The sequence below is a fragment of the Copadichromis virginalis genome, linkage group LG18, assembly GCF_057382275.1.
Source record: "Copadichromis virginalis isolate Kocher_CV1m ecotype Utaka linkage group LG18, C_Virginalis_male_GT1.1, whole genome shotgun sequence".
In the NCBI taxonomy this organism is placed as follows: domain Eukaryota; kingdom Metazoa; phylum Chordata; class Actinopteri; order Cichliformes; family Cichlidae; genus Copadichromis; species Copadichromis virginalis.
Window position 1 is genome coordinate 17258620 of NC_140635.1, and position 23527 is coordinate 17282146.

The 23527-nt window shown below is 43.3% G+C and overlaps 1 protein-coding gene across 3 annotated transcripts in view; it reads right to left on the minus strand.

The window, feature by feature from the left end:
* Positions 1-23527, minus strand: part of asic1c (acid-sensing (proton-gated) ion channel 1c) — a 115941-nt gene that overhangs the window by 32947 nt on the left and 59467 nt on the right. Inside the window, exon 1 of one of the 3 annotated variants that reach the window (XM_085438458.1) lies at positions 13-637. The exons of the other annotated variants lie outside the window; for them this stretch is intronic. Within the exon in view, the coding sequence (XP_085294584.1) occupies positions 13-540 (528 nt within the window). The 5' untranslated portion in view covers positions 541-637. Of the gene's footprint in view, positions 1-12; positions 638-23527 lie in introns of those variants that run through there. 3 annotated transcript variants of the gene reach the window in all.

Here is a 23527-nt window from a genome sequence, read left to right on the forward strand (position 1 = left end):
AGCCTTACTTACTGTGGTGAAGTTCTCTGGACCACAGTCCTTGCCTCTGTATTTGCAGTCAAGCAGCATCTCCTCTATGTTATGACTAGTCCTCTGCACAAACTCCAGCATGTTGAAGGTCTTGCTGGGGAAAAACTTGGTGTTGCTGTCTGTGGGTTGCCCTATAGCGGCCATGAAATCATCAAAGTCTCCTTGTTCCACACCCAGGAGTCCAGCCATCCAGAAGATATCATTCCTCCGGAGCTGGGACTTTCGAAAGGTGTTGTAGTTGCAGAGGGTTATGGCTGGGAAATACATGACGGGACTGTCCATTTCATCCAGAATTGTAACATGGGGGTATTGATAATACTCGATAACACGGTCGGCCACTTGGAGCAGGAAGATGGAAAGTGAGGCGCTGAATGCAGCAGCCCAGAGCAACCGCCGGAAAGTCACTCCACCGGGCAGAAATATGTGGCTCAGGCCGTGGAGCGTACAGTTGGCCCCGAAAACAGTGATGTCTGATGGGGGACGTGGCGCTTCCTCCTCTGGAGCTCCCATTTTCTCCAAATTTTTCCTCAGTCAAGTTTTGCGGTTGTCAGATGTCGTGTGGCTGCAGCGGTGCCCTAACGAAAACTGATGGTAGCAGAGAGGTTTAGCCAACCAAGGGGAGGCTGGACAAGACAGTGTCTGGTTTCCCTTTCCCACCCGAGGGAGGGGAAAGGGTTGGATATCTGGAGCTGGGAAGCAGCAATGAACTGTAATATCAACCATTCCACAATAAGATCTTAGAGGGCACATTGAATGCAAGAGATAGAGTTTCAACGGGTAGCAGTGGATAGAGTCCAGATTGATGCAGCAGAAAGGCAAACGTGAAAGTGAAGCACATTACTGACCTCTGGTACTCAAATACTATTCTCTTCTGTTAAAATTCTTTTTCTAGTGGAAGCTTCCAGACATTTATTTGTGTTAACTTGTGAATACTTCCCTTTAACACTTGCATTGGGGACTTTTACTGTTTTATCTCAAACTGAATGATTCACTGTCATTTAATCAGTGGCAGCCGGTCAAAACCCTCGGAGACATCATAAATATGATGTCATGCAGATAAAAACATGGCTGTTTGACAGCCAGCTGACATTTTCAAGCTACAACATGTGATGAATTCTCAATTAGCTTCACATTTAGCTTGAGATGCCACACACCTTAGAAGCTACACTGGAGTAATAATTTAGTGCTTTCTTTAATAGCACCTGCATAGGGATTGTTCTGAAAGGTCAAAGATTTGCTCCTTCATGGTTTTCAGTTAACTTTTAATTCCTCCTGACAGAATCTAAATATGACACCCGTGTTAATCATGTTATGAAGTGTGTAATTGGTAAGATTTTTTTTTTTTTTTTTTACATACAAAGCATTATGTTAGAGGGTAACATACATATCTGACTTATTTCTTTTAAACCATTGAAATGGGTTAAAATAAGTACACTAAGTTCTTGTCACTCAGTACACATGTACCTGATCCTTTAAGTTTAAAGCAAACATCTTCTTCTGTCCTGCCGCAGTCTCCTTATCATGAGTTTTGTAACTGCATCAATTATTAATGCGCCCTCCTGCATATTTTTTTACTCATGGACAGAGGTGTATATTTGCAGAATGTGAGCCTGAGGCTACTTCAGTTCACACTGGCGAGAATCTGTCTCGACTAGAATTGATCAGCTTAGAGGAGCATTCATTTAAAGCAAAGTTAATAAGGTAACTGATGCTGGGACCTCAGCCACAGCTTTAATGGCCTGCCAGGACTACTTATAACAAGGCTGGTTAACCAGTTCAGACCAGCTTTCTTTCCCTACTAAGTAATCTCTTATATTTACTGATTTATATCTACTTCTTTGTGCTTTTTTGATGCTTCCATCTCACTTTATTGTTCCTTTTCTTTATTCAGCTATGTGCACTTACGTCCTTTAGTTGCTGCAAGTGACAGCTGACTTCTGTGAGTCGTATTGTCTTGTATTCATGATATGTGCATCTAAAAGTTTAAGCAACCCAGCAAAATTATTAGGTGACTTTTATTTGTCTCTTTGAGCACTTCAGCACTGTGTGCCAACATTATTAGATCGATCTATTCAAATCCTGTTCTGAATACTTCCACTTGTATGTCTATAACTTCACAAAATACCTAAAACTTGTGCACAGAGAAAATGACCTGAGTTCCATGCCAAGAATCTGCATGAGTGACGAGAGCTGGGTGGGAACCAAAACGATTGAGCCGAGGTCTGGCCCCAATCAGCCCAACAGCCTCCTCTGCAGTACGTGCCATTGTGTGCCCCCCTCATAGTGTATTAAAAAGGCAGGAGATTATTGGCTACTGTTAGATTATAATATTATTTTATGCCATGTTATACCCCTAATTAAAGATTGTGAATTATTATGTAGTTTTAGTTTGCATTATTCTCCTGAATTAGAAGAAGCTGATAACTATTGCATTAGTTAAACTGATTTGCATTACATTAAACTGCTGACTTGTTGTGAATGAATGATATTGTTTTATGATGCATTATACTGCTGAGTTATAAGAAATCTCATAAGATGAAGATCAGGGACCAACCCAGAAGTCACTGACACTTCACTAGCTGTAAACTATTGGTTTAGGAATAAGTGATGGCACTGAACTTTCTATTTCACAAAAGTCAATTTATTTAGGATATCTGAGGAAGTACTGATTTTATTTGGAGACACAAAGGAACATTTGGCACTTCCCTCATCTCACATCTGTTTCATTGTTGTACCCAATCATTCTACAACTGAAATGCCTTGGACTGCTAACCATTTCAGGCAAGTGGAGTGAACCATATTTTGCTAGACTCTCATCAGATTGGGGCTTCCTTTTATTGATCTTTGGAGAGAAGTCTTCATTACTGGTATTATTCAGGTCTTGTTCACATGTTTGTCCCAGGTTTCTCAGCTAAGAGGAGCTTAAACCCCAGATACTGTGAGTTCTTTTCACACATTGAGATCACTGATAACTCTCAGCAACGACGTGATCTCGTAGAAACAATTAGGTGTTATGGATTCAACTATAATTGCGACTCTTATTTTTTACTTTACTGGAAAAGATTTCTGCATTTTACCCATATTTTATTTTTAACTCAAAATCAAAATTCCAGATTCTACTACATGTTGGTTTTGCACCAGATAGGACGACAGATTTCAGGTGGCCCTGTGTCTTTCTCTATTACATCTGCCACTGCATCTCGATAATCTTTGTGTGGCTTCTAGTGGGTCCTGACCCTCTCATATTTTGAAAAATCTATGTTTGAATCTCCCTTAATAATTGTGTTAAGAATTCTCTCCGCCTTGGTCAAAAGTTGGGTATTAGGAAAAAGTGAAATAAATATAAATATAAAGTCCCAATGTGTAGAGCACACATTAATAAATTAGTCATGTTCCCAGTGAAAGTAAATGAGCCTAATTCTTAAAGACCCCTGAAATTATTTACTAGATGTTTATTTTTTGAATAAAATAAGAATCTGAGTTTAACAAAACATTTTAAATGTAAATATCAAGCTTACCTTTCTCTCTTCCATAAAATGTGCTTGTGGGCACGCCAGCCATTTTGAAAAGGTGGGAAAAACAATTGGCAAGGCCACACCCCCACACATGTGACATAATTTTAAAGGTACTGTTGTCCTCTCTAAGAAACATCAGAACTTAGAGGAGTGGCAAGTAGAGTATGAGAGCTACAAGCAAAAAACTAAATGTGTACTACAGTGTGCAAAAATGAATTACTGGGTCATCAGGGGGTCTTGAGGGACATTTATAAAAAAAAAAAAAAAAAATCCCACAAACCTTAAAAGTGCACTTGAAAAGCTCACACAAGAAGGTTAACCTAGCTTACCTAGAAGACCTCATCAGGGGGAGCACACTCCCCCTCTTTGAAGAGCTCACCCACTTAACTCGCATCCCAAGAAAATAGCTAACCCCAGATAAGGCAGCGTGATGTATCCCGAGATAACAGGACTGGGACATCTAAATAAAGGTGTGAAACAATCGCATGGAAAAGGTTATCAATTGACTTCAACCAAAATTAGGAACACTCGGTGCGGCAAGAATTAATAGCTATTAGTCTCAACACCCAAGGATAAGCAGAAGAGCATGATTGATATGATGGAACTGAGAGTTTGTTACACTTAACTTTTGCAAAACACAAATAAAACTAAATTGAAACTAAGGATTTTCAGAAAATAAAAACTAGACTAAACTAGCAAAGAATTGGTAAAAACTAATTACAACTGGCAAAAAATTGAAAATCTGGAGTCGAAACTAAATAAAAAATAAAACCTAATGAAAATGGCGAAAAGTTTAAAACCCTGGTGCAGAGATTGGCAAATCTGACCAGGAACGTTATAAAATGGATTGTCAGAACAGTCAGCGTTAAAGCCACATTTGACAGTCCATACTAGGATGGCATTGGACATCTTGGGGGTGGAAAGGGGTTGGTGTGACCAAGGTGTGGTTTGGCTTGTTGTATGTATATTTGAGATCATATGGCTCTGGATGGACCAGTTACCAGGGCATGGAAGGATGACAGACTCATTAAAGGAGGAGAAGGCATTTCCTGGGATTGGAGATCCTCTGGGTGAGTGGTTGATTAAAAGCATGCATAAAATAGAAGTTATCTGTTGTTATTGATTGGTAATAGATTGATAATTGGCCACATTTACAGCTGTATTGACTTGTTGTGGACGTAGTCGACTTCAGGTTTAAACACTCTCATTAACAGGTTGAAAATAGCGACATTAAAGGAAGAGTATGCAGCGCCACCCTGTCAGACGCCAGTGATGGTGGAGCTCACTGATGAATCAGGTGAGCTGGATTCATGGCTGATTCAAAACTAAGATCCCCCTGCTGTGGTCAGTAAGGGGAGAAAAGGGGGAAATAAAATCAAGAATAAAAGAGGCACTTATAAACGTTTAGGTGTCAAGTGAAACGGGACAAAAGGGGGTGTTTTACTGTTATTTTAATGTCAGCATTATTGTTGTATGAGAATCATGCAACAAGCATTGCATCGATGATCATTTATTGAAGCTTTTGACCTTATACTAACATCTGTGTTCCTGTGATTGTTATAACCTCTGATGAATCTTCTATTTACAGGTGTTAGGATAATGATATAATTTTTCATTGCAGGTGTAACCATGATCATTTTCATACATATTGCAACTTGTTGCTCATTGTAGAGTTGTGCTCAAGTTAATAAGGGTTAAAAGCTACAGTCAGCGCGAATGTCTGACTGATCTATGGAGGGAAAAGGCTTCGAGCATAGAGGGCTGCACGCGCTTACAAAACACTGATATCATGTTATTCTTTGTGATCTTTTCTTCAATTATGTCTTTAAGGTTAGTTTAAATAGTGGCAGTTAATTAAACGACATTTATTAAAATATTAAATACCTGAGTCAGAACGTTACACGCGGATCACCTTAAGAGTCTGGGAAACTTTGTAGCTGCCTAACTTTTTTTTTTTTTTTGAATGTTCTAGCTCCGTTGATTTGACACATTGGAATGTGTCAAAAAAGGGGGGGAAGGTTGAGCTTTAACATCAAACAAGGATTATTTGAACAATTTATAACTTCATTTGTGTCTTTAATAATTTAGGAATGGTAAAGCTTAAGCTAATAGCGGTCCGAGAAGACGGACCTTTTAGAGAATCAGTGAAAAAGCATAAACTATCATTTTCATGTTTAATCATTACTCATTGAAATGAACTGAATAGCGCTTAGAAGATTTGTTAATTTCTTTGTCTTTTGTTAAAAAGAGCGGTTTCAATAATTTTCAGACACACCTTGCAAATGTGCTTATAACGAGTTGGCACTCGGCCTTTTGAAGGTCAGAAGCTTCGTTCGGCGTGACTGTCCGGACTGATAAAGTGTAGGAAACGCCTTGAGTGCAGAGGGCTAAATGCAAACACGCTTACACACACATAAGATATGATTAGAATAAGTCCCTGGGACATTCTGAATGTTTTAGACCAATTTTGAATCACTAGAAGGTCAGTAGATAACAACATTAGATTATTAGGGTTAGGAAGAGAGGTGTTTTGGTTTTCTGTCTCTTACAGAGAAAGGAACAGACACCAGACGAGGCCACAGAGATACGAGGGTCCTTCGCAGCAGAGACAGATACAGTGACTGCCGAGACACCAACTGGGTCCAAGGGTCATGGCGTTTGGGCTCCAGCTAGTCACTTCAAAAGGATGAATCCCATATATACAGCAATAACCATGAAGGGGTTGGCGGAAATCCGGAAACACCAGACCAACGAGGTTCGAGAGGCTCTTGGGCAAAAGGGGGACGCCTTCCTGTTCTTTTCTGGAGGATACACGGGAGACACAGGACCCGAGGATACACAGATCGTTGTTTGAAATAGGGGCAGAATAATCCCCTGATCTGTGTCACGACTGAAGGGTTGTCTAACCCCTGAGGTTGAAGTAAGAAGAACAGAGGATCACGCAACTGGACGACACTGGTAGCTGCAGCAATAAAATAAAGGTTAAGAGCTCTTCGGACAGAGGTTCTAGTCTACGTCTGAATGGTATAAGGGAACACCAAATAAAGCTGTGGGAGAACAGGGGAGTGTCATCTGGACCTGCTATCCTTGTAGTAATAGTTTGTCTTGCACCTGACTTGCGCAAACACAGAGGTCATCTTACATATGGTTTGCCCGTCAGGGGGACACAGGACCTCAGGAGTGAGAAGAGATGAACCCGGCCACACTGGGCTACAGGGTGTTTGTGAGGTCATTATTCTAATGACCTCATCAGGGGGAATTGTTAGATTATAATATTATTTTATGCCATGTTATACCCCTAATTAAAGATTGTGAATTATTATGTAGTTTTAGTTTGCATTATTCTCCTGAATTAGAAGAAGCTGATAACTATTGCATTAGTTAAACTGATTTGCATTACATTAAACTGCTGACTTGTTGTGAATGAATGATATTGTTTTATGATGCATTATACTGCTGAGTTATAAGAAATCTAATTTGTCTGAGTAGAAGAGAACAGAGTGTGCTGGAGTTTTCTGCCCCATTTCAGCAGGAGCAGATAAACAGGGAGCCAAGGTCGTAGCTTAGGCGCTGTGTGAGAGAAAGCATGTGAATGTTTAGGCTTTGTATGATAAGGTGGAGGCACCAGAGGCTATAAAAGTTTGAGCAATGCTCCACCATTTTGAGATTTTGAGGCTGTCTGCATCAGTGTCCATCTCCCACGTGTGTGATCATTAAATCATCGTTTGACTCAACCCGACCGGACCAGTGTTGTTATTGTGGTTTTTCTCTTGTCTCCATCCCCAATATTTTGAACCTTAACACTACACCAACACAATCGTCACTCACCATCATATGTGGTGAAAACTGGACTTTAAGCAGCATGTGCAAAGGAGATGCAAAAGGAGACGACCTCACATGGGAGATCATCAAAAATTAAAAATTAAAATCAGATATGGTTTTTGCTTTTTGTGGGTGGAACAGCAGAACGTATTCATCACATCTAATAACAACCGTGTTACAAAGGATTTGCAACCAATTGGAAGTCCAATAGCAAGCTCCCTGTAAATTTTAAGATGTTGCTTCAACACATCTCTGACTCCAATTTTCCTTCTCACCTCTGTTTTGGTCCCCACCAACTCTCAGGAGAAATATCTGGTTCTTCACCTGAAAACAGTTTCACAATGTTCACCAGCTAGTTGCTAATTTTTGTTTCTCTGCAGTTTGGAGGCAGGCGAATCATTCTGAACCAGACTTTCATGAAAGAAAATCTGCCTCCTGATGCTTGTGAAAGCAGTGGAAATGAATGTGAAAGAAAAGGCTGTGGGCAATACGACCGAATGAATGAACTGAAGGCACTAAAACACTTTGAGGGTAAACTGCAGGGTGACTCTTGGTTACATTACGACAAACAACACAACAACATTGCTCATTACTCACCGTCATTTACTTCTCGGCTAATGTAAAAATATTGATCGGTGCAGCTTTAAGAGCTCTAACATTATTAATTAAGTTGTTACCTCCCCATATGCACTTAACACTGTCATAGCCCTAACTCTATCATTTAATGTGTGCCAGCCGGAAACGGACTGTACGTACACCATCAGTCATATGCAGTAAGTACTGATGGTACGTACTTTTGCATGCATAGTGCACATGCACTCATATTTATCATTTTATTTTGCATTTCTTTGATTAAAAAAGGTGTCCAGCACTACGCCTTTTGTCACGTTTTCTGTGATCAGTGTGACACAAACTGTAATGTCCATGAATATAAGGCTTGTCTGCAAACCCACTGGCTAGTCTGCTGACTTAACCTCTTGGGCCAACAGCTGATTTTTTTCAATTATTCCTGTGTAGCTGCACATATCCAGGGATAAACTTCCTGTTCACCCTTCGGTCATTGTTTATAGATGTACAGCATTATTTTTTGCCTTTTCTTGCCAACTATTTGTGTGTTTTAATCTTTCTCTCTCTTCTCTCCTTTCTCTCTCTTTCCCCTCACCCCTCAACTGGTTGTTGGTAGCTTTCTGTCCCTCCTTGAGGCTAGTTTTGTTTTGCTGGAGGTCTCTTCCTGTTAAAAGGGAGTTCTTCTTCACTACTGCTCCCAAGTGTTGCTCATAAGAGAGCCTCTGATTTTCTAATATAGTGGGCTCTTCACCTTACAATATAAAGGTGGAATAATTGCTTATTATTTTTTTAACCTTTAATAAAACTCTTGAGATTAAAAGGATTTTTTACAGTGTCCAGTCCAAGAAGGACAGCAGTACTGTCATAAGTTGCATAAATTAATATAAATTAATAGCACATAGATATATAAATCCATACACCAGTTAAGTACTGGCAAAATAAATACATGAATTAATTAATTAATAAACAAATTAAATAACCACAACCCAAATGTATAAACTTCAGTGTCAATATAGAACAAATGCCTTAGTAAAAGTAATGTTCTATTCAGGCAAAACATCTGCAGTCAGCACGTCAAGTCATTTAACATGGCCTTAAATTCAGTAAGTAATAAAATTTACTGAATTGAACAAAATGTTTCGAATTGACCGACTAGTTTTAGTGTTAACAAAACTAAACTGCAGTCAGAATGTGGTGTTTTTTCAGTCTCCAGATTAAGCTCAAGCCTACAAAGCAAACGACCAGCAGGAACCAAAAAGCTTTAAGTTGCGCGCATTCATATGCAAATATTTGTTTGTAGTGATTAAGGTCAAATAATGCGCTTAGTGAAAATTGCTAAAATATCCCTTTAATTTTTAAATCTATTCCTGAATTCAAAACAAACAATGTGATATTATAGGATGGTGTATGAATAGCATGCCGGTGGGGGCCCATTTCGCTCATTATTTTTACAAATAAATATTCTACAGACTAAAATAACACATAAAAGGTCAGAGCGTGGGTTCGTGACATGAAATGACGAGCAACACGCTATGTTGCAACATCAGGATGCAACAAAAACTAATCATTTGTTTGTTGTTTTCCCACCAAATGCCATTTAAAATTTGACACATGCAATAAAATAACAGACAAACAACCTCAAACCTCGATGGGAGTTCTTAAGAAATCAAGAAGTTCAGAAAATATTTTAAAGGTGTAGCACACTTTAGTCGAGCATTGACGTGTGTGTACATAAAAACAAAAAGGGAACCAGAAAGCTCTTAAACCTTGAAGATAGCCAACCAACAGGAGAAAAAAAAAAGCATAAAAATGTGAAACTATAAGGGTTCAGATAGAACAACTTAAAGAAGGTATCTTTAAACCATGACTTAATGTACAGGCAGTTTGCTGAGGCACTGAGACTTTCTGTTTGTGAATTCATTAGAGACTTCTTCATTATGCTTTCAGGAAAATCAGCACTGATGTTGTGTAAGTACCATCTCCGCTCTTCTTTATCATCTCTCGGGAAATGGAATTATCTTTCTTCAACTACAACAAACGCTAAAGTTGTCACAGTGTGTAATTAATAGGTGCACTCTAAGTGAAGTGCAAGCCACTGCTCAATCAATACACTGTGGAGTTTTTCCAGCTGCTTTAAGTTAAGTGTACTGGTTAATGCGCTGCCGCAAGAAATCAGCAGTTCAGTACATCATGGCTTCTCTGTGGCCTGGGAGCACCTTCTTTCACTCTACAGCAAGAAGAAAACGGAGCTGAGGCTGGATTCACACGTGTCATGGTTACTGATGTCAGATATCCAAGTCCTCCTTCTCATCAGCCACTTTGTATCCCGACCGTGTCGAGACTGTCAGTGCTGAATCTGACAAAGGGAATGTTATAGGTGACTACTGGAACATCTTTTGAAAAAGTATAAGGTTCGTTTAAATACTGACTGTGGAGGTAAAGTGTCAGACCTGCCCATCCGAAATCTTCCGAAAATCCTAATTAGCTTGCTATCTTTGTGGCAGGAAGGCCAGCAGTCACAGCTGGGAGGTACAATGTCCTGCATGAGTAGAATTCAAGCCACAGTGACTTTATGTAAGTGTTGCCCAACTGTCTTCCCTCATTCCTCTCATCACATGTCGACAAGTCCTTTCATGTATTTCCAAAATCAAAATATAGAAAAGGAGCCAAGTTTGAAAGTGCTGAGCTAACACATTAATGTGACGACACTTTTCACATCAATAAGCTTTACAGAGATAATGATGAACAAGTATGCAAATAGGCTCATTAAAATGCAGGGTGAGAGCTGGATGCTGGAATTCATCTCAAAATGTTTTAAACCTCAGACCCCCGAACCTTCTGGGAGTTAGGCTTTAGGGTTCGCCTAAGTGATGACGTCTTTTAGTGACCGGAGGGACTGAATGCTAAATAGCAAAAAACAAAAACAAAACAACAAAAAACAGAAGAAAACAAATAAGAAAAGCCACTCAATGATCTAAACTCATAGTCTGCTTTCTCTTCTTTCCCAGAACTTTTAACCATTGTCAATCTCATCAAAGTGTGCAAATGCAACTGCTGTGACTGACAGACTGTTGTTGGGTTGCACATAATGTTATTTCCATTAGATCCAATGATGTAAATCATAAAACATTAAACATTAAAAATGTCCATTACAATTTCCCAAGGCGTGTTGCAGGAAATGGCTTGTTCTGTCCAACAAAAGTCCATTATTCCAAAATATTTAATTCAGTTCAACTTCGGAATTTCAACAGACATTCACAGTTCAGGCCCGAAGCAGTGGATGTTTAATCTTTTTAAGCACTGAAATGATGACTTAATTATGTAAATAGTTTATCAGAACAGAGCAAAAATGAATGCAATTTGTGCAAATGTGCAAACAGACTGATCCTCAAAACCTTCTATTTGTTAGGGGCAGCCAGAATAAAAACAAGGAGCTGCAGTTTAACAAAAGAGGTCCCCTTTGACCAGCACTATTTTATTTTCTTTTTGCAATCAAAACACCTCATTTCCATGAGCTTCTATGGTGCAAAAACAATTTTAGATTTGCCTTTATTTCATTCTGCACGTATGCAGAAGTACTCACTGGTCATCTGAATAAGCCAGGACTACATACTACTCACACATTTTAATGCCAGTGCAGTATCTGCAGCTACCATCCGCTGGTCCACTTTCACATCATAAGAAGTGATCAGATTTTTAAATGGCAATAATCAGAGTCTGTGGCCTCAGTGAGTGTACAGCGCAGCTGCTTTCTCTTATGGCAAGCAGGAAATGGGCAGCGATTAATGAGGAAATTCAATATTTCAGTATTGACCCAAACACAGGAGAATCCTTGATAAAATGGCTGTCACATTAGCAAAAGGAAGGTGCTCGAATTGGCGCTTGCAAAGATGCAGTGGTGTACACTGTATCTTTGCTTCACATGCATTACGGCTTCAGAGGAGACAACGATCTTTGTATTTCGTAGTAATGACAGAAACCCTCCCCAGTTTGTTTTAATACCTAACTCCATGCTGACAGTTATTCATCAGGCACAAGCGGCGTTCTTCATACAGCTGCCAAAGTAATCACACTGAGTATGAAAGGCTGAAAAGCTTCACTGTGGGTACTTCAAAGAGCTTTCAAAAATACAGCAATTACTGTAGCTCTAAGCACAGTTAAGGGGAATAAAAGGTGACTTTTCCCTTATCCTTTTAAGAGAGCAGTTTGGAAACAACGCTCTCAAGAAGCAAATCTTAAAAAACAACAACAACAAAAAAAAAATCCATCTGATACATTTTTGTGCATGGTGCGAAGATCCGGCCTCTTCAAAGAGTGAACTTTTCAGAAATGTATAAAACTAATTTCACAGGTTTGTCTAAGGGTCAGAGAACACTGCTGTAGCATTTTATTCTCAAATAAGACAATATTCTATTTTTCTGAATAACTCCATTTTCCTCAAAGTCATACACGAGACAAGCCTGTAACCTGTGCTGTCATCACCAGACGACCTTTTAAGTCTGACGAATGACGGACTACTTCAGCTTCAAGAGAGGATAAGAAAAGTCCAGGTCACTTTCTAGGAAGCACTTTAATTCTCTAATCTTTGAGGATGAAACTTAAAATTAAACGTCCATCTTAAAATCGAATCAATGGTTACTTTTACCAGTATGTGAGGTGATCCTTAACCTGTGATAATAGACACTTTTCTCCAGGGCTATCTGGATAATGAAGGGGAGGATCTTAATTTGCTGACTTGGTGGAATTTGTGTTACATGGTATTGTTGGAGCTTTTATTTCTGAATCTGTTGCTCTTACCCCCCTGCCTGAACAAGGGCTCAGGTCTCCAGGAAATTACAGTGAATAGTCCATTGTTCAAAAGTTCACTGACTCCATGAACACAAGAAAAATATCCAGGAAGCTCCACTTGAAGCTCCACTTGATGAAATCACTGATAACATGGACACTCTAGGTCTGAGAGATGTTTCTAAATATAGCTTTCTCTGTCCTTTTCTTGGTTTCCAGCCAAATTTAGCAAAGTGCTGGCTCTAACTGAGTCCAAGTGTTGTACCTCTTATAGAGAAGAATGTTTATTGAAAATCCCATCAGGCTGAGTCAACCCAACTAGGAAAATTCCAAAATTTCGAAAGGGAAAGCTTTCATATATTCAATATCCATTACCTACAACGTGAAATATTCCAATCTTTTTTGCTTTAATTTTGATCAGAAATATTTCAAATTATTAGAATATTTAATTTACAGTTTGAGTAAATTGTTTTTCACACAGTATACATGGCATGTATTTCTCTGCTTTGTTCAGTAAACGTAACAGCAATCATGGGGAAGGCTGCTAACTTGACAGTTGTCCAGATGACAATCAACAACATCCTCCATGAGGAGGTTAAGCCACAGAATGTTAGTACTGAAAAGTTTGCAGACTGCTTTATTAAAGCTTATTTAGATCATTGGAGGGGAAACGTCACAGGAAAAAGGTGTACAGGCAACACAGATGATCACAGCCTTGTAAAGATTGTAAAGAAAAGATTGTCCAAGGACTTGGACGTGAACTGAGGCCGATGTCAGTGCATCAAGAGCCACAATGCTCTTGTGGCTCTTGATTCAGGATGAGAGGAGCAAATATCACATTCCTAATCTGAAGCAACTTCTGAAACACAGACAGTGTCAGAAGCAGCTTATCCTGGTAAAGAGAAAAAGGAACTGGACTGTTCTGTGGTCTAAAGTCCTGGTTTCAGAAAGTAGGTTTTACATTTCACTTGTAAATCAAGGTCCTAGAATCTGCAGGACGAGTGAAGAGGCATATAATCCAGGGTGTTTAAAAGTGCAAGGTGACATTTCAAATTTTTAGTTTAAATCAATTCAATTTTATTTATATAGTGCCAAATCACAACAGCAGTTGCCTCAGGGTGCTTCACATTCTCAGGCAAAGACCCAACAATAATACAGAGAAAACCAGAAATCTACCAGATGCTTCCATCTGCTGACAAGCTTTATGGAGATGCTGATTTCCTATTACAGCAGGACTTAGCACCTCGCCACAGTGCCAAACCTAGTACCAAAAGGTTTGTTGACCATGTTATTAATGAGCATAATTGGCCAGTCAGCTCTCCTGGCCTGAACCCACGGAGAAGACCACGAGAAACACCTGACCTCAAAATACCATCAAAGCAGCCTGGGCTTCAGTCACGCCTCAGCAGTACCACAAGCTGATCACCTCCACAACACCGATGCAGGAGCTCATGAGGAAATGTAGCCCTAACCAAGTACTGAGTACATTACATTTCTGTATTGTAAATTCTTGATTTGTGATTGCTCTTAGGCAATATACTAATAATCTGAGTTACTGGGGTTCTGGTTTTCATGGGCTATAAAACATAATCATCACAATTAAAACACCAAATTCCTGAAATGCTTCATTTTACATGTAATGAATAGAGAATATATGAAAGTTAATCTTTTGGAATTTCAATTATGAAAAAAAATATCTTTTTTCAGATCCAGATATTCATTTTTTTTGAGACACACTAATATGAGGCATCAACATGGTATCTTACTGCAAAACAACTCACTGTAGGTTGGTCCAATAACGTAGGCAGGATCATAATTTTAAAAATCCATTTGGCAGCAAAAGCCCAGAACTCTGAAGCCAAGGACTTACAAGCCACCGTTAAGAGAGCAGTCTTTCTCTCATTGTAGGCTGGACAGTGACCACTTCTTTAAATAATCTGAGAAATCAAAGGAACCAAGGAAAGAAAGAAAACATGACAGTCGTGCTTGTTTTGCATGTTTGGTGAGTAACAGACAATATGAGAGACGTTCTTTTCGTTTGCTCTATAAGAAGGGAAAATAAGACACTTAGCATTGAAGGCTGCAGCTTTTTTCATCCTTCATGTTTTTGCAACAAAATTACAATTTTAAATCTTCATATGGGTCATGACGTTTCCATGCAACTCCAGCATCTTACAGAAAAAAATATGAGCAATGTTTATTATTGCCCCATTTAGTGTTGAGAAAGGCAATAAAGCAGGGGGAATGCTTTGTAACTGACAAGTCACTACCCACGTCTGTGCACTGTCTTTCTGCTTCTCAGTCAGATGCACTCTTTGTTTGTCTCGTTCCATTTCAAAACACCAAGGTAGCTACATGTACAGCAAAAATGCTCAGCTTGAGGCTTCATAACAAGACATCTATAATCAATGGGGAAAGGCAAGATGGCTACTTTTATATACAGTCTGTGCACCAGACAGGTAATGCATGTGTTGTGTGGTTAGGCAACGTGAAACTGTACAAACAAGAGAAACTTGCAAAGTCAAAGACTATTACACTCTTTTGTTTTCCACCCTTCAAAATATGTGGGAGGAAAAAAATATCCTTTGCAGCTATGCAATGTCATGACATTGCAGTTCTCAGTATGATCAAATGGCTGTCTGTGACTATCAAATAGTATTTCTACTTCGAATGAACCTTAAAAGTAAAGTAAAAAGTTAAGAGGACAGTCTTGAGCAGTCCATTGTTACTTTGACCATGGAAAGAGTAGTTTGACAAAATAAACTGAACTGAAGGTCTGCATTCTAATTCAATTTTATTGACATAGCACCAATCACAACAACAGTTGCCTCAAGGTACTTTATATTGTAAAGCAGAGAAAACGCCAACATTAATATGAGCCCCTACGAGTCAGCACTTTGGTGACAGTGGGAAGGAAAAACTCCCTTTTAACAGAAAGAAACCTCCGATAGAACCAGGCTCAGGGAGGGGCGGCCATCTGTCGCGACCGGTTTGGGGGTGAGCGGATGATGATGGGACAAAAGACATGCTGTGGAAGAGAGCCAGAGATTAATAATAACTAATAATTAAATGTAGAGAGGTAGTGAGTGAAAAAAGTGACTGAAGAAGAAACACTCAACGCATCATGGGAATTCCGCAGCAGCGTAGACCTATTGCAGTGTAACTAAGAGGGGATTCAGGGCCACCTGATCCAACTAACTATATGCTTTTTAAAAAAAAAAAAACATTTAAGCCTAATCTTAAAAGTGAGAGCGTGTCTGTCTCCCGAATCCAAACTGGAAGCTGGAAGCATCTTAGCAGATGCACTGTACTCTGTTGTTGTCACGTAAATAATTGGGGAACAGCGACAGCAGTCGATTTTACATTTTGGTAAATAGGCAGAGTTTAGACATTGTATTCAGTGGTGAAGACCGTGAGACGCTTTTGAACCCTGACTGAACAAATATTTTGGACAAGGCTCTTCTGTTCTGCCCCTCTATCAAGCAGAGAAACACGCTCATCCTGCTTCTTAATCGTAAAAAATTCATGAAGTATCTGTTGTGATGTTGACTGATGGAATCCATTTATCACTCATCATTATAGCTAAGTAGTTTGCTGTATTTAGTCAGTATGATATCTTTAAAGCAATGCTGATACCAGTAAATAGACTTGAGAATTTTGGCGGCCCCACAGTCTAATGTCCTCCGTGCCTGTCTTTGCACTGCGGTATAAGTCAGCTAACTGGATTAGCACTGACAATCAAAAAGAGGAATTGGACAGTGCACGTCAATAAAGAATTACTCCCTTTTCGCATTAATGCCTAGGCGTAAAGTTTGCATGGAGAGCGCAAGCTTGCTTGTGACTCACACCCACAGCCATTAATTATAGTGGCTATAAATTGCTTCAGACCAATTAATATACTACTGGAGGGAGCTTGATTGTTTTGATAGCTGTCTAACAGTTGTCTGGAAAATGAAACAGAGGAGAAAGACAGAATTACTGGAAAGGCTGATGACCATGAAGTGCTGCGTGGTTTTTGTCTGCTCACTTCTCTCTCGGGGAGACTGGCTAGAAGTCCTTCAGAGGGACGTGTGACACCTATGCTGGCTGGATGTTCGACTTTAAAGGCTGACAGAGGCAATCAGTCACTCCGTCCCTCCCCTGGTATTCATTATGTTGTTTCGGTTTAGACTTGTGTTTACTTCTTTCGCAAATTGTAACACATTCCCCACTGTGCCATTGGTTAGAGAAAGTAAATAAGAAGACGTGATGACATTTAATTCGGGTAAAAACAGACAAGGAGGACCTTTTGAATAGGCTTGTAAGGAACAACCTTTATAAATTGTCTTTATTTAGTGGACTTTCTTGTTAATTGCAAAATAACAAAAGGAAAAAAGTCTTAATTTCACTCTAATTTTGGAGGTTTGGGCATCTAATTTAATTTTATTGCTATTTTATTTTGATTGATGATTGATGTTTTTCACTCCACCAACAGCATTACCATTAATTTCCTTATGTATTTGTATTTTATAAGATCTAATTGTAATGAATCTTAAATGCTGATTTAATATTTTTGTACGCTTCTTAAAGTAATTTTAATTCTTTGATGTTTGAAAAGTGCTACATAAACAGATCTGCCCAGTCATCCGTGCACTGGATAAACTGCAGAAGTTACTTGTTTACATATTTAAATTTGTCTCCTGGTTTTGTTAATAAACCTTCAAAGACAAATGCGTGGTCTCCTCTGGTAAGCTGAGGCGTGACAGACACATTGTGTGTGGGAACAACACACTGAAACCAATTACCTTCTTTGTGTATATCTGACAGGCACCTTTAAGCTGAGATAAAATAAATGAGGACATAAGTCCACTTGGGAATCAGGGGAATTAGAGTCAGTATTTTTACTGATTTCGAGAATCTTTCCTTATTACAGCTGATTGTTTGCTGTGGAAGAGAACTGTCAATGGGATGCAAGCTTGAGTTAACTAATCAGGCTATCTGCGACCCGTAATGACTGTGTAAGCATGAGGAATTCAATTAAACTGGGCAAGTAAACATTCACTCAGCTACAACCTGTGACATTAATCCATGCGAACACCCCGTTGAACCCTTCTTCTCTTATTCCCCCGGGATTAACTAAATCAGTCTTTCTAGCGGTTAACCAAGCAGGACAGAAGCAAGCACATTGAGGCTTATAAATATGAAGCATTTCACCCTCAACAGCAATTTTCCAAAGGAATTCAAGCTGTAAACGCAAACGCTCTCCTTATTTAACTTAAACGAGTTCATTTTACTCAATTTATTCTAGTTGTTAAAGTTTATTTACTTCTTTTCGGTCGTCTGTATTGTAACGATGGTTAAGTGTTACTGGACAGTGACATGTTGGTTTTCTCTGCACACTGTTGTTGTTCCTTTAAGATTCATGTTTGGTTGGGCTGCAGGAAGTAGTGAGGGTGGTGTACAGGAAGGGGTGGGGGGACCTGGTAGTTCTGTGTGTGTGCCAGGCTGAAGAGAGGTGTAGTTCGAGAGCGCTCCCCCTGAGTTAACAACCCGCTGGCTTATGTGCCGAATAAACGGACAAACTGAGACCCCAACCGTCTGGTTCTTGTGAACGTTACATTGGTGTCAGAAGTGAAGAAAGAAAAAAGAACCCCAGAACGCCCGAGACCCTGTTGCCGGCGACGCTTGCCGTTACGAGACGAGGATGTTGCCGGGCAGGATTAAGAAGGAGACGGAGGAGAGGGAGGTTCGTCCGCGCTCGCCCGCCCATGGAGTGAGGGAAACGGCGCTGCGGCTGTCTGCCGAGGCTGGATTTTCTCCAGGTTTGACTAGGCTCGGGAACTGTTCGCACAGCGGCCGCGATTCCGGCGGGAAGGAGTCGACCTCGCTCGGCGCGCCGTCACGTGATGTAAACAAACATGGTGGCGCCCAGCAAGCTGCAGCGAATATAAAAACGCCTAAGTTCAGCGGCAAGACGCCATGGGAAGTGTTTATCGCACAGTTCGAGCTGTTAGCTGTTGCAGCTGGCTGGTCTGAGGAACATAAAGCTCTCCAATTGGCTTTGTGCCTGTGTGAGGATGCAGCTGCATGCCTGCTGCTGCTGACCGAGGAGCAGAGGGGAGATTATAATGCTCTGGTCGGAGCACTTCAGAGGCGCTTCGGGCAGTATAACCAACCAGTGCTGCTGAGGTCGGAGTTCCACAACAGACGCAGATTGCCAGGTGAGCCCCTCCGCATTTTGGCCCATGAAGTCGAGTGCCTTTGCCGGAGGGCGTATGACAGCATGCCACCATCAGTGCAGGCGGAGTTAGCTCGGGACCAGTTCCTGCAGGCCCTGAGCCCTAAAGAGCTCCGCATGCAAACTCAGCTTGCTCGGCCGGCCACACTCAGTGCAGCCCTGGAGCTAGCGTTGGAGAGGGAGATGCTTGCAGGATCCTCTGGGGGCGCTGACGACGCACACGTGGTGAGGGCTGTGTCAGCACCTGTGGAACAGATGGAGACGCCAGCGGGCCTGTGCAGTTTGGTGCAGACAGCTTCGCTGCAGTCGCCTTCCCCTCGGGCTGGCCCACACCGCCGACCTCAGAGCTGCTGGGGATGTGGACAAGTCGGACACCTCATCAGGCAGTGCCCCAAGCTTGCAGCGGTTCAGGGAAACGCCCACGGGCCTGTGTAGGCGGGAGTACACGGGCCTGGGAGAACGACATCCCCACACCACCGCCACCTCCACCCGGTGCGGCCATCACTGTGGGCTGGACCCAGGTTGGTGGCTTTTGCCATGTTCCAGTGACGATTGCGGGGGTGTCCTGTACGGCCCTGCTGGACACGGGATCCAATGCAACGCTGGTCCGACCCGATATTGTCCCAACCGGAGCTGCTGTACAACCGACTAACGTGCAACTTAAGACTGTGACCGGTGATCTGGCCCCAATGAGAGGGAAGGGAGTGTTCCAGTTCAAGGTGGGGGACCTCGGTGTGTCTTATGCTGCCTGGGTGGCTGACGTGCAGGACGCCTGCATCCTTGGGCTGGATTTTTTACGAGCCATTGGTGGTGTACTGGACTTAGGCAAAGGCCTCCTCGTACTCCCTGATGGGAAGAAGGTGCCGCTTATTCCTCCCCCGGTCTGCACAGCATCTGCCGCGGCGTCCACCTCCACCGCAGAGACCCCTGCAGACCCGCCAGCAGAACAGCGAGCGGAGGAGGAGGAGGAGGAGAGGCTCTCAGCAGTGAGGAGTATCTGGTCAAAGAACTGTGAGGGGCTGACTCCACAGCAGCAAGAGAGTCTATGGCAGGTACTAAAAGAGTTTAGTGACATTTTTGCCCTGAAAGAAAGTGATGTTGGCTTGACACACTTGGTAGAGGACGTCATTGAGACCGGGGATGCCCAGCCTATTAAAGTGCGCCCCCGCCGCCTGCCCCTGGCTCATCAGGAGGCTGCAGACAGGGAGCTGTGTGAAATGATGAAGGCGGGCATCATAGAACCATCTGATAGCCCGTGGGCCTCCGCGGTGGTGATGGTGCCTAAGAAAAAAAGTCCTAGGATGCGTTTCTGTGTGGACTACAGACCACTCAACAAAGTGACGAAGAAAGACTCTTACCCCCTTCCCAGGATTGATGAGTCCCTCGACTTAGTAGCCGGGTCCTCCTGGTTTTCCACCCTGGACCTGCGGAGTGGCTACTGGCAGGTGCCACTGTCCCCGGAATCCAGACCGAAGACAGCCTTCTGCACTAACAGGGGACTATGGCAGTTCAAAGTCCTGAGTTTTGGCCTTTGCAACGCTCCTGCGACCTTCGAGAGGCTCATGGACAGTGTGCTGGCAGGCGTCCCACGGCAACGGTGTCTGGTTTACCTGGATGATCTTCTAGTGCACGGGAGCTCCTTTGATGCTGCCCTGGATGCCCTGAGACAAGTGTTGGAGAGGGTGGCGGCTGCAGGCCTGAAGCTGCATCCCGACAAGTGCCACTTCATGAGGAGGGAGGTGGAGTTTCTGGGCCACAAGCTGGGTCGTGAGGGCATCAGCACTTTGGAGGAAAAAATTCACACCATTACCGAGTGGCCCACACCAGCAGACCAGAAACAGCTCAAAAGCTTCCTAGGACTGGCGTCTTATTACAGGAGGTTTGTGAAGGGCTTTTCCTCCATAGCCGCACCACTCTTCCACCTGCTGCAGAAGGACCGTGACTTCATCTGGACCCAGGACTGTCAGCAGGCGTTCGACACCCTCCACAGATCGCTGACAGAGTCCCCAGTCCTTGCCCCCCCTGACCCCGCCCTGCCTTTTGTCCTGGACACTGACGCAAGTAATGTGGGGCTGGGAGCGGTGTTGTCGCAGGTTGGACCGGAAGGGGAGAAGGTGGTGGCGTACTTCAGCCGGGTCCTGAACAGGAGCGAGCGGCGCTACTGTGTCACACGACGAGAGCTGCTGGCTGTGGTGGCAGGGGTGAGACACTTTAAGTACTACCTGTGCGGCACAGCATTTGTTGTCAGAACTGATTATGCTGCCCTTCAGTGGCTGATGTCTTTCAGGGAGCCAGAGGGACAGGTGGCTCGCTGGCTGGAGGAGCTCCAAGCCTTCAATTTCACCGTGGAGCACAGAGCAGGGACGCACCATTCTAACGCAGACGCCCTCTCTCGCCGCCCATGTGCTGCAGCTGGCTGCCGTTACTGTGAGAAGCGAGAGGAAATAGAGCGGGAACTCACGACAATAGACGGAGCAGCACAGCTCGCCTGCAGGGTTCTTCTGGTGGTGGATGCAGCGGAGTGGAGGGCACGGCAGGAACAAGACACAGACCTGCTGCCGGTCCTGCAGTGGCTGGAGAAGGGGGAGCAACCCCTTTGGGATGAGGTCACTGGGTTTTCCATCTGTACCAGGGGGCTGTGGGCCAAGTTTGCAGCTCTCAGGCTGAAGGAGGGGGTGTTGGAGCGTGCCTGGAAGGATCCTGCCACGGGGGAGGAGAGGTGGCAGGTTGTGGTGCCAAGGTCGCTGAGGTCAGCTGTGCTGGGAGCCTGCCATGGGAGCACTGGCTCTGGCCACTTTGGGGTCTCCAAGACTCTTCGCCGCCTCCGCCAGGGCTATTACTGGGGTCAACAGCGGAGGGATGTGGAGGACTTTTGCCGCAGCTGTGATGCATGTTCCTCACACAAAGGGCCACAAGACCAGTCCCGGGCTCAGCTTCAGCAGCAACCAGCAGGAGCTCCAATGGAGCGAGTAGCTGTGGACGTCATGGGCCCATTTCCTCGCACAGACAGAGGAAACCGCTATGTTCTTGTGGCCATGGACTATTTTACCAAGTGGCCGGAAGCATACGCCATCCCAGATCAGGAGGCTGAGACTGTCGCTGATGTATTAGTGGAGGGGATGTTCAGCCGCTTTGGGACAGCAGAGACCCTCCACAGTGACCAGGGGCGTAACTTTGAGTCCAAGGTATTTGCTGCCATGTGTGAACGCCTTGGGATTAAGAAGACCCGCACCACCCCACTTCACCCCCAAAGCGATGGGCTGGTGGAAAGGTTTAACAGGACGCTGGCCCAGCAGCTAGCCATCCTTACCTTAGAACACCAACGGGACTGGGATTACCATCTTCCCCTTACCCTCATGGCCTACAGGTCGGCAGTGCAGGACTCCACCCAATGTACGCCTGCCCTGCTCATGTTAGGGAGAGAGCTGAGAACTCCTGCAGAGTTGGCTTTTGGGAAGCCCCCGGACGCGCCAGAGGCACCACCGGGCCGGGACTACGCAAGGAAGCTGCAGGACCGGCTGGATTCTGCACATTCCTACGCCCGAGAGCAGCTGGCGAAGGCAGGCCTGCGCCAAAAGAGGAATTACGACATCACCACTAAAGGGAGGCACTTCCGTGCTGGGGAGCTGGTGTGGGTCTACAGCCCAAAGAGGAAGAAGGGACGGTGTCCTAAACTGGATAGCAGCTGGGTGGGGCCTTGCAGCGTCCTAGAGCGAGTGGGGGAGGTTGTTTACAGGGTGCAGTTGCCTCCTAGGGGGAGGATAGTAGCGCTGCACAGAGACCGGATGGCCCCCTACAGAGGACAGTCCCTCCCCTCCTTTCCAGAGGGACGTGTACAGAGCGTCCATGACCCTGCTCAGAGGGGCCCCCGACCGGGGCTGCGTTCCCCCCCCTCGGACTCTTCACGCCAAAGCCCCGAAGCTCCGCGTCCTCCTCAGGGGCTCAGGAGGTCAAGGAGGGAACGTAGGCTACCGCCCCGCCTCAGAGACTGTGTCGTTCCCTCGGGGACGAGGAACTTATTGCTGGGGGGGCAGTGTAACGATGGTTAAGTGTTACTGGACAGTGACATGTTGGTTTTCTCTGCACACTGTTGTTGTTCCTTTAAGATTCATGTTTGGTTGGGCTGCAGGAAGTAGTGAGGGTGGTGTACAGGAAGGGGTGGGGGGACCTGGTAGTTCTGTGTGTGTGCCAGGCTGAAGAGAGGTGTAGTTCGAGAGCGCTCCCCCTGAGTTAACAACCCGCTGGCTTATGTGCCGAATAAACGGACAAACTGAGACCCCAACCGTCTGGTTCTTGTGAACGTTACAGTATGTTTTGCCTTCATGGTGAAGAGTATATTTCTGCATAGTTGTTAATTTGCAAGCCAAGTCAAGAACACTTCAGCAATGACTTTGCAATTAATATTAAAAATAATTGCATTTATTTACAAATAATTTCACTAAACTGAGGTTGCATGAAGTTTATTTAAGTTAAAGTTAAGTGGATCGCCAATTTCTCAAATGTTATAGTGCACAGTGTCTGAAACATGTTTCGGAAACAACTGGAAATTGTTTTGGGCGATAAAAAAAAAAAAAAAAAAAAGTAATAACAC